This window comes from Phyllostomus discolor, chromosome 1 (assembly GCF_004126475.2).
Source record: "Phyllostomus discolor isolate MPI-MPIP mPhyDis1 chromosome 1, mPhyDis1.pri.v3, whole genome shotgun sequence".
In the NCBI taxonomy this organism is placed as follows: domain Eukaryota; kingdom Metazoa; phylum Chordata; class Mammalia; order Chiroptera; family Phyllostomidae; genus Phyllostomus; species Phyllostomus discolor.
Window position 1 is genome coordinate 161937312 of NC_040903.2, and position 12451 is coordinate 161949762.

Genomic DNA, 12451 nt, shown 5'->3' on the forward strand with positions numbered 1-12451 from the left:
CTGTCCATCTGTGTCCTCCATGCTCTCCATGCACCAGAGTTCCTCATCTCAGTGAATGGCACCACTTCTCACCCGGCTGTGAAGTCTGGGAGAACCCTAGGAGTCTAGACTATCTCCATGACTTACCCTCTAGTCCACAGTACCATCTTCTCTCAACTGGACTATAATAAAAGGCCTAGTAACTTTGTCTCCCTAAATCCACTCTGCCCCCAAATCTAATTAATATTTCCCCTCTTCCCCACTGCAATCATACTTTTTTTTTTGGGCACCTATTACTTACCAATGTTACAAACACTGTAGTCACGAGTAAACTTTTAAAATTTAACACATAAACACACACCATCTGTTTGAAAACTTGCAGTGGTTTCCTGATACTCTTAGGATAAAAACTACAGTTCTAAATACAAGCCACAGGTCTTACGTGGTCCAGCCCCATTCACATCTCCAGGTACTCATGCATCTCTGTTCTTCTCACTCTCTATGCTCCACAGCTTTGCAGTGACCTACTTGTTTGTTTTTGTTTTTCTCTGTTGTTGTTGTTTACTTCACCATCCTCACACCTGCTCCACTGCTCCTCACTGGCCTGCTTAAGTTTGTTTTTTGTTTGCTGTTGTTGTTGTTGTTGTTGTTTACCTCACCATCCTCACACCTTCAATAGGCCCTTTACCCATAACGTACCTGTTAGCTAACTTGTCCTTTCCTTTCATGTTCCTGCATTATATACTCTTGTGAGTCCATATTCTTTTTCTTCAGAGCAATTATCTCAGTTTAAGATTATATATTCATTACTACAATTATTTGATATTAAAGTCTCTGCCTCCTACCAGATTCAAAACCACATGAGTGAAGGGACTGTATTTGTTTTGTTCACATTCTTAATTACAAGTGAGTAATTAGCATAGTGCTTGACACATAGTAGGCACTCAATAAATAATTGTTTAATAAATTAATTTATTAAGTGCTTGTTATGCTTTAGGCAAAATATATATGTGCTTTTTATCTATTATCTCAGCTGATGCTTAAAAGAAGACAAGTTAGTTATCCTTAGTTCACTAATAATGAGACTGAGGTTTAAAGAATTTAAGTAACTTGCTTAAGATTTCTTGTCTAGTAGGTGTCAGAGACAGAATTTGAACCCAGACTTAGTTAAGTCTAAATCTCTTGCTTTTGACCGTTATTTTAAAATTATATGAAACAGTCCATTAACTCATTAATTTACTGACTCATTCAATCAATGCGTATTTAAGACTATGACTCACTCAGAGTCCAAACAGGAAATAGATGATACATTGAACAAGGACAACTGGAGACAGGTTTATTTATAAAGGGACTATACCAAAGTGTGCATGGGGGTATAGGGGAGGCTAAATGTTAATGACGTAACCAAGGACTTGGTAGCAATCAAGATGTTTCCATCTAAGCCAGAAGGAAGGGAGGAGGGAAGGGAGTGGTTACTGGACCTTAAAGGAGAGAGGTATGTTGAGTTTACAATCTTTAGAAGAAGAGTGACTGTATGTTAAGGGACTGAGCTACCTGAAGTGACTATGCAGGCAGGCAGACAGTTGGGAAGAATAAATACCTTGATTTCAATCTTTTTTCCCCTTTGATCTATCTCTCTCCAGGGATCCCCAATGACATAGCCCAACTAAAAGCCAAAGTTCAAGGAAACCTGAGTGTAAACCACATTAAGTCAACCTCCAGGCCAGAGAGAAGAGTGGGAAAGGATGACCACACATCTGGAGGAGCAAACAGAAGGCATCCAGCAAAAACCTACTGTGCGCCGAGATGGAATGGACTCCACAAATGAGTAATAAGACTCCTACCCTCAGAAACAAGACTTTTTCCTCCCTTGAGTATAAAGGAAAAGTCATTTCCAGGGAGACATGGCTTAGCTGTTAATGTACTTTAGACCCTCATAAGTTATAGATTTGAAAAGTAAACCATGTCTGTCTTGATAGTTCCTTACACAATCCTCGATTGTAGGTATAATTAGAGTAATAACACAGAAAGAATAGTTAATAATTCATTTTGAATAACTTTAAAAATATCTAGGTGTTTACCTGGAACTAGTTTCCCAAATTAGATGTCAAAACTTAGTGGTTCTGAGACATTCACCTGTGCAACTTTGAAACTGGTGAAACCAACCATTCTGCCTGCTGTCATTCTAGTTAAGCTTTTTATCAGCATTTGTGCCCAGACTGAAGTCAACGGAGGCATGATGTGCATTACAAATATCTCCCTTGTGAAGGTTTCCTGCCAGGAAACATCCAGGCCACATCACAAAAGAAGAGGGTGTTCCCACACTTCCCTGCCAAAATCCAAAGAGCAGTACATTTTCCCAACTCTCAGCCTATAGAGCAGGCAATTCACTCTGAACTGATGCCCAAAGAAGGGAGAAGCATGGAAGGAAGGAAAACATTTGTCAAGCATCCTCTTTCCATATGCATTGTCTCACTGAGCTTTTACAGTGACTGCCTAATCAACTTATTATTACCCCCACTTACAGTAGAAAAAGCTAAAGCTTAGAAAGTAACCAAAACTTAACATCCTACAGCTGGTAAACGAGTCTGAACCCAGATCTGTCTAATCCAGATTCTGTGAACTTTCCGTTATACTGCTTAGAGGGAGACCTGTTCAACTTACCACCCCACTTCCTTCTCTATAGAAGCATTTTCCCACAGAGCCAGCCTTCTGAAGTAAAACTTGGCCCCTATGTGGTTCAGAGCAGCTGTCCTAGCTTAACATGCTGCACCATAGTCCTGAATCAGTATTTTCAAACAAGGTCATACAAATGCAAACAAAATTTTGGGTTACCACCCATTCCTATGATGAAGCACTCCCCATTTCTATGATGGCAGGGAGCAAACCAGGAGTGTCCTTCCCATCAGAGGACCTCCAAGGAGTCCCCCCTTCATTAAGTAGGAAGGTATGAGCTTGGCTGTCTTTCTCTCAATGCAAGAAAGAAGCAAATGAAGAAAGATATGATCACAGGCTTATCTCCATGACAAAAGAATGAAAGCAACTGATGAGAGAATTACGAAACCAGATTAATTCCCAGGTAAAAGGACATACACTGCCTCATTTCTACGGAATTTCCCAAGTCCTTTCGATGGCAATGTCCCAATCAGCAAGAGCCTTGTTAGCACACACAGCTGAGAGTATTTAGAAAGAAGTGGGAGGACTTTTCCAGTTTTGGAACCCTTTTGAGTCTTTAATGAACATTTTGTTGTTGTTGAGGAAAGTCAGTTAAGAGAAACATTCCAATTTTGATTGCACATATAGTCAACGGGCCCCAAACACATCTTAATTTAGTGTCACAATAAACAGGATTTTTAAAAGTCAAGGGTTAGCAATTGAAGCCATGAGAACCATTTGAGTGGCTTTATGAAGTGGTGCTACTGTAAGCTTCCTCAGCAGGAGAGTGCCACCTTGGGCCCACAGATAAAAAGCAGAGAATGAAAAAGTGGGCAGCAGGAAGAGTTAAAAGCTCCTCCCCTGCTCCCTAACTCCCACCCCACTTCCATCACACACAGTCTTTCAGGGCCCACTGACCAAGAAAAGAAGCTATGGAGTATAAACAGAAACAACTGTGGAAGCTCCAAGAAAGCTTTTCCAAAAGAATTATTGGACCTTTGCAAACTACCAAATTAACAGCAGAGCAGGGGAATTTTTTTTTTGGTACTATTTCCCCATTTCAAAGGCAAGTCAATTAGTAAATATAATGATGTGGATGATTGAGATGGGGCTAAAGAATGAGAAATTAAACAATAAGCATCTACCCCCCACTGAGTAATTAAGGCCCAAGCACCCTTAGGACCACGTTCATGATGTCAGTGATTCCTCACACAGCGGACCCGCACACAGTATTCCGGAGCATTGGTGTCTTCCCCTGGTGCCCTGCACTCTGTAGTCAATGCAGGGCGACACCTCAGATAGAATAGAAGCACTGTGTTCAGGGAGCCCCAGACTATGCCCATGCAAACGTCAGGAAGGGACGCCGTCTCCCAACCAACCCTGGGCAGTAGCCATACCTGCAAAAATAACCATTCCAAAACACCAGCTGGTGTTTCTCAGGACACAGCCCCTCAGGATTATCTTCTCATTGTTGAGGGAGTGCTTGCTGTCCTTCCAAGAGAGAACTCCCATGAATTTATCTAATTTGTTGTTAGGTGCTTCACAGACAACAAGCCCTGCAAAATAAATATTAATTTTAAAAGCCTTTTTATGACTTACCTTAAACTCTCTTTAGAACTCTCTTTAGAAACCCACACTACTTAACCTCTCTTTAGAAAGCCACAGTACTTGGATAGTACCTTACTTGTCGTACACATGTATTTTACCTTCTTTTTTAGACAGCACACAGTTACATGTATAAGATAGTGCTAGGAAAAATAAGTTAGGGAGTACGAAGATGAAAACCTATCAGATGTTTTAAAGGTACCTTGTTGCACTGTCCAAATAAAAACAGGAAGCTCATGAGTCATGGGATCATTTTTTTTTCTTAAAAAAAAATCACTTCTCTCTACTTCTAGTTTCTAACAATGACTTTTGACAAGATAAGGCAGGGACTGTTCTAAAAGTTTTTCTTATTGCATCTACTTAATGTAAACTTCCCCACAGGTTTAGATGGCACACTTCCAGTTTCACAGCCAAAGTTAATCAGGTCTTAAGGCTTATAATCAGAATTTCAAAGGTGGATCTATACTCCACCCCGAAGAAACCTGGGTCCTGTTTGCTACATATGCCTGAGAATACATGTGATTCCTTTCAGCTGTTCCATGCTTTTCATCTTGATTAGATTCAGAGTTCTGGGGACTCTCAAAGACACCATATAAATTGTCCCAACCTGGCCAGAAGATGTATCTAGTTTTCTTTTTTTTTTTTTGGTGTTTTTCTTTTAATTCTGAGCCCATTCCAAAACAAGGGCATGCCCATTCCAAATCAATGAATCAATTTGTTCCACTATTTTAATAAGAATAGATACTTTTAGGATGGGTATTCTCCTGATACAAAAGAAAACCAGAAATACTCTTTTATGGACCCTGTCACAAAATACAACTTTTAAATTACAATACATTGTGACTTTGGGTGGGGGGCACACAATGCAATATATAAATCATGTATCATAAAATTATACAGTTAAAACCTATATAACTTGTCAATAAAATATACTAAACAATAAAACCTATATTTTATTAATCAATGTCAACCCAATAACTTTAATTAAAAACTACATTGTACTGCAAACAATTGAGGTTTAAAGTCTTATAAGTAGCAAGTACAAAGACTTGAAAAACAGAGGGTGCAAGGAAGGAAAGAAGAGAGAGACAGAATAAAAAGAGATGTTGTGGGTGGATCCAACAGCTTAGTACCTAGAGAATTCTCTCTCAAAAACAATAAAAGTATATTTACTTAATCAGAATCCAAAATGGTAGGTTAGAACATAATAAATGGCATTTGGAAGATAAAAAAGGGACACATGCCTACAGCACTGATTGAAGGGAAAGGAGACCAGCCCAGCCTAGAGAACCTATGTATCACACGGCTACACCATTCACCAAACACCTGCTACACTTAGAACATTTTTACATTGGCTCCCTTTCCTTCCTAGGATATCTTTTTCTATTAAAATTCTTAGACCTAGGTGAGAAAAGCCAGTTTTCACAAGGTGTGATTACTTCTGACCAACAAGATTACTAACATTAACAGACTCTGCATGAAGGAATAAAACATGCTTCCAGTCAAGATGGCAGCATAGGTAAATTCACATCATCCACAACTGCATCAAAATTACAACTAAGTTATAGAATAACCATCATTCAGAACTGCCTGAATCTCACCGAATGCAAGTACTACATCTAAGAATATATAGAAGAAGCCACATTGAGACTAGTAGGAGGTGAAGAGACAACGAAAGGGCTGATCCCACACTCAGGTGTGGAGGCCAAAAAGCAGGAAGTATATCTGAGCTCTGGAGGTTCCCTCTGAGAAGCAAGTGGTCCCAGCCCCACACCAGGCCTCCCAGCCCAAAGTTCTGGTGCCAGGAAGAAACATCTCCACAACTTATGGCTGTATAAACCAGTGGGGACTGTGGCTGAGTGAGATGGAGGGCTCTAGAGTCTCAGGAAATTCCCTTTAAATGGTCTGAGCACAGATGTACTCAGATTGACTCCCTCTGAGTTCCAGCACTGGGGTAGCAGCTCAAAAGGTACCAGAGACATATGGGGAGGACCTGAATTGTCTGGCATCGGGGCAAGAGCTGGAGGGTCAGCTTTCTCCCAAAAAGAAGTATTGGCAGAGACCATTGTTCCTTCTCTGAGCACTTCCCCCACAGAGCCTGCAGGCAGGCACACTGTCTGAGTCTCCATCAACCTGGCTATGACTGTTTGCCCTGCCTGGTAATTCCCTAAGACCCTGCCCCACCCAAGTTTCAGGCCCACCCAACCCACTTTCCAGTAGCTTTACCATAGAATGTCCTATCTTGGTTCATGCTTTAGACTTTCCTAAAATCTCTCAAGCAAGCAGCAACTGGCCTCAGCATGCCCCATACCTCTCAAGTGGGCCCAGGCCTGGCACTAGCAGCAGCTGGACTTGGTTCACAGCTTGGCCTCTCCTGGTCACCTCCAAGCCCAGCACAAGTATCAACCATTTGCAGATTGTTTTGTAGCTAATGACAGGTGGCCCTGGGCAGAACATAGGCAGTGGCTGACCAGGGCCTCCAGCTCCTGGGAGGTCCCAGAGCCAGCACACTCTGTGGACAGATTCCGACCACATCAAAGCACCACCCGACCACCTCCATGAGCGACATAGTGAAGTGGAAGACTCAGCAGGCACCAGAGCCCTGAGGTAAGTCCTGCTCTGTGGTGTAGGCCCATTCACAGCTGATCCTCAATGGTGGTTCAGCTAGCCATTACAGCTTATTGACCTAAGAGTAAATCCCTCCCATTGATGTGCCAACAGCAACCAAAACTCAACTACAATAGGAGGGTGTAGACAGCCTACATGGGGGTAGAAGGAACACCTGGAGTGCTCAGCTTGGCTGACTGGGGAGGCTGTGCCACTGGACTCTACAGAATATCTACTATATAAGGCCACTCTACCAAGGCCAAAAGATGTAGCAATTTTACCTATACATAGAAAAAATATATAGCTCTGGCTGGTATAACTCAGTGGATTGAGCACAAACTACAAACTGAAGAGTCACTGGTTCAATTCCCAGTCAGGGCACATGCCTAGGTTGCAGGCCAGATCAACCACCCATTGATATTTCTTTCTGTTTCTTTCTCCCTACCTTCCCATCTCTAAGAATAAAAAAATTTTTAAAAGGAAAGAAAGAAAGAAATACAAGGAGGCTGACAAAATGAGGAGACATAGAAACATGTCCCAGATGAAAGCACAGAACAAAGCTCCAGAAAAAAGAACTGAATAAAATAAACACAAGCAATCTACTGGATGCAGAGTTCAAAACACTGGTTATAAGGATGCCCAATGAACTTAGGTAAAGAGTAGAGGAACTTAGTGAGAACTTCAACAGCATAAAAAGGACATGGAAATTATGAAAAAGAACCAGTTATAAATGAAGGCTATACTAACTGAAGTGAAGAATAATTTAGAGGGAATCAACTGTAAAGCAGATGAAGCCAAGAATCAAAACAGTGATTTGGAACATAAGGAAGCAAAAATCATCTAATCAGAACAGCAAAAAGAATCTAAAAAAATGAGGATAATAAAAGGAGCCCCTTGGAGAACTCCAAGTGTACCAACACATCATGGGGGTACCAGAAGGGAAAGAGAAGAAGAAATTGAAAATCTATTTGAAAAAATAATGACAGAAGACTTCTTGGACTTGACTGAGGAAACAGACATACAAGTCCAGGAAGTGCAAAGATTCCCAAACAAGATGAACCCAAAGAGGCTCATACCAAGACACATTATAATAAAAATGCAAAAGCTAAAGGCGAAGAGAGAATCTTAAAAAGTAGCAAGAGAAAAGCAGTTAGTTACCTATAAGAGAGCTCCCATAAGACTATCAGCTGGTTTCTCAACAGAAACTCTACAGGCCAGAAGAAATTGGCAAGAAGTATTCAAAATAATGAAAAGCAAGAACCTACAACCAGAATTAGTGTGCCCAGCAAAGCTATCATTTAGAATCAAAAGACATATAAAGAGCTTCCCAGATAAGAAAAAGGTAAAGGAGTTCCTCCCCACCAAACCAGTATTACATAAAACATTAAAAGGTCTTCTTTAAGAAGAAAACAAACATAAAAATAGAAACAATACAACAGCAATAAATGCGTATCTATCAATAACTGAATCTAAAAAACAAAATAAGTAAACAAGCAGAATAGAAACAGATGCATACATACAATGAACATTTTGACAGATGCCATGTGGGAGGGGAGTTGTGGTGATGGGTGAAAAGGTGAAAGGATTAAGAAGTACAAATTGCTTGTCACAAAATAGTCATAAGGATATAAAGTACAGCATGAGGAATATGGTCAATAATTTTCCAATAACCATGTCAGAGGGGTATGAGATTTATCAGTATGATCACCTAGTAAGTTATATAATGTCCGATCACTGGGGTATATACCTAAAACTAATATAATACTGTATGACAACTATAATTGAAAAATAAAAAAATAAATGTAAAAGCAAAGTAAATAAACAAAACTATAAAAAAAGAAAAGAAACAAAGCAAGCAAAACCCTGAAAGAAATAAGTAACTCCTGGCTTCAGGACTGCTATCCCAAATTCCATCTCCCTTTCCCCAGTATAACAAAAGTATTGCTTAAATGCCCCCACACAGGCTGGCCACTTCCCAGACAGCCACTGTGAGATGACAGAGTGCTGGCAGGAGGATCTGGATGAAGCTAAATAACCTGTATAAAGTCATTTTTTCTGTGAAGACAAGTAGCTGAATTCTGGTTATCCCCATTAAGGTCTATCAATGGTATTAAAAAGTAAATTAAAACTGATTTCAACTGGCCCAAGTTGTTTGGACAATTATGTGGTGGAAGAGAAGACATTTTCTAAATTCTAAGAATTCAATATCCTTTCTTCTTCACCAAGAACTTTTATTTCTGAATTTTGTAGAACCTTGAATTGGACATCACCAGCAAAACCTATATGAAATAACAGGTTGACAACAACCCTTAATGGTTATTCCAGTTTTTTGATCCAAGACTCAATTTATCAGACTTCAAACTTAGTCACCTAAAAAAAATGTGCTTTGGGCAAAAACATGCACACAGTCCCTGCCAATAGGAATATAAAAAACAGGCTCACTTGGTCATTTTCATTGTCGCAAGCAAAGACTGACATGGAGGCAAATGCAGCCTTGAACATGCTGGCTCGCTGCTTGCTGGCCCCCAGGCCTGTCCACGCCTGGCCTGACACCAAAGGTGTGGTTCTAGACAGGAACCAGCAGTAAGGCCAAGGGGGGCGTTCTGCCTAGGTTCTTGGAGGCCAAGCCCCAATTTGGTCTTTCTCAAAGAACAGGGTTCCAATGATTTAAGTACGAAATACAGGACCAATACAAAACAAAATGGTGGGAACAAAGCTAAATTATAGTTTATCTTCAGACATGCTCAGCTTCCCATTGCTTAGCCCTCTTAGCATAAAATAAAAGCCTTCCAAATGTTTTTCTGCCCTTTCCAAAAGGCGTGAAGAGTTTCCTTTGAAACGCACAGTGTATTCACTTCCATAGCCCTGTAACTTATTGTACTGCCTACGTAATAGGATCTTAATAAATATTTGTTGGAGAGATGGGTAGAAAAAGTTTCAGATGGTTTCAAAAGAGAGGTTGGGAGATGAGATGGGGAAGTAGATCTAAGATGAAAAGAAGTGGGTATGTTTCCATAGTAATAATGATCAAGTATTTGGGGAGCACTAATAGCCCAGCCACAATGGAGAGTGTAGGCTGGTCTAACTCTACAGCAATACAAATAGATCTGAGAACACTGAAAAAAAAATGCAGGAACCTCAAAGCACAATAGAAGCAACCAAAAATATATCCTAGCCATAAAGCATAATAAGGACTAGGGAAGATTTTTAGTATCCTTCTTCCTTTTGGTAATTGTATCAAAGAGTAACAGACAATAAACTGTTTGACAATGGATGAGAAAACTGTTTAGGAAAAGTAGCATTTTTTTTCATATAGTATGCCCTAGAAACATGTTTAGAGCACAAAGTCATCTTTAGTGGGCAATACAACAACTAGGGGGAAATCACATCAATAATGAAGTATAAATGTAATCAAACTAGGCAGTCACATTTGTTTGCCCTCTGAAGAGGATACATATGAAAGCAGACAGCAATTCATCCAGTTCGCAATCACACAGAAGTGCTCTAGGTCCATGCTAAACAAAATTCACAAGGTTTCACTCTGGACCTTCCTCAGCTAGGTGATTCATTTATTAGCAACCTAATAACCTTCAGAAACTCAAGTATTTACCTCCAAGCGGAACTCTGTAGCTTATCATGAAAATGGAGTACAGTACCCAATATTCTGTGATTTTCCAGAGAGGTTGGCTTTATTTCTCTATGTACATTATTATTAGCAATATTTCTTGATGATCTGCATTGCAACTCTGCCATAAGACAAATTATCTATTAAATAGGACATCATTGTTGCTGTTCAAGAGTTTCTCCAGCCAAGAGCTTCTTAAAGTTTAAAAGATTGCCCACTACAGTTCCCATGGTAACTATGATAAATATTCATCTTCTTTTTCTTAGAAAGAGTGTCACCTTCCTGTTTTCTAAAGCCTCTTTATTCTTCAAACATCAAGCCCCAGCCATCCATTATCACCACCATCAGGACCACAACAGCAACAATAAAAAGGGAAGTTATTCTTCCTGTCTTTACATGGAATCTGTGCTATGCTGCTGGGTTGTGCTTGTGTTCAGGTAAATGGGAAACCTATCTGATAGGTAAAAAAGTCACAAGATGCTAACCAATCCTTTTTGTTTTGTTTTTAACCAAAAAAAGAGGCTTGTTTTTCTGTGTTTTAATTACACACATGCTATTCTTTAGAAAGGACCACAAAATACACAAAGATTCCTGAAATAAAGAGTCAACCTTTCCCCAGTTCAGAACTCAGTATTACACAGTCATACGAAATATGTAAACTTGTCATAAGTTGCAAAAAACAGATCTCAGCCCAATCCATAACAACATGCAAAAGATTCTTAAACACACTTGGACAATTTATATCCTGGACTTTCCCCAAGGCATAAATATGTCCAGTTTTCAAGTATATAACTGACAATTATTTCCAGTCACTTATTTGTAAAAGTTTATCAATTCCCGTAAGATTTTAAAATGAAAAATCAAGGTCCACTCTATTTTCATACTTATTATAATATTAGATCAAGTTATGTACTTCATCTTATAAAGTTCAATACACTACATACCATTTTTTCTGATGTTTGAAATGTATAAAAATATTTATGTGAGATCTTTTTGAATAAGTGGATTTACCTACCGAAACCCAGCTCCACCCTGCATGCACTGGCCTCTATGCTTTTCCAGCCCTTCTATAAACTCTTGTCAGGGATCCTAACATTCAAGATGACTAAAAACATTGCTACTTTTTAAAAATAGGATTATGTCATCTGAGTCCTGAAAAGAATTGATCTCTGGTCATTAATTTTACATCTTTAGATTTAGAGTATTCTTACAATGTATTTCTTGCCCTACCTAACCCTGTCCTGGTCACAAGCTCTGCTGTCATGTTAATTCCCCCAACTCTCCAATGCTGCCTTCTGCTTGTAGTTCAGAGCCTCTCGTGTCCATTTGTAGAATAAGCTTTGCCAGCAGTCCTGGTTTCATATTCTGGCATTTCAACTTGGTAATCATATGGCATTGGGAGAGTTATTTGATTTATCAGGGTCTCAGGGTTCTTGCCCATAGCTGGAGATAATAATAACCTCTTCCTCACAGGGCTGTCAGGATTTAGGAAGACTGTGCACAATTACTTAGCAAGGTGCCTGGTACATAGTAAGTACTTGTTCATATGTTGACATCATGTTTAGGGCCTGAGAACTTTAGGACATTTATCTACTTAAAGGCTTCTTTGAGGATGAGCTTATGTTCAAGTCTGTCTTCTCCCTTGGGTTATAAGCTCTTTGAAAGCAAAATCTGGGTCTGACTTATTAACCACTGTATTCCCAGCCTTGGCAGATCCCTTGCCATTATGTTAAAGATACATTTACTGAATGAATGAGCAGGTGACTGAGTAAATGAAAGAAAGGAAAGATTGAGTAAAAGCTCATGCCAGGCCTAAAGAGGCCACCAGCAAGACACTGTCGTTAGGTTTAGGCAGGGAGAATTATCAGGGATATCCTGAGGCCCTATCTACCACAGTTTTGACCCTTGATGTCCACAGTTTGGAGTTTCAATGGGGATCTCTCTAAGGATAGGAGTGGGACACTCAGGTCTTCAGATAAT

The 12451-nt window shown here is 39.8% G+C and overlaps 1 protein-coding gene across 1 annotated transcript in view; it reads right to left on the bottom strand.

Annotated features, from left to right (window-relative positions):
- The window catches only part of ATP8B4 (ATPase phospholipid transporting 8B4 (putative)), a 195559-nt gene that overhangs the window by 90052 nt on the left and 93056 nt on the right, over positions 1-12451 (bottom strand). The window contains 1 exon segment of the mRNA XM_036033364.1: positions 4032-4190. Within this exon segment, the coding sequence (XP_035889257.1) occupies positions 4032-4190 (159 nt within the window).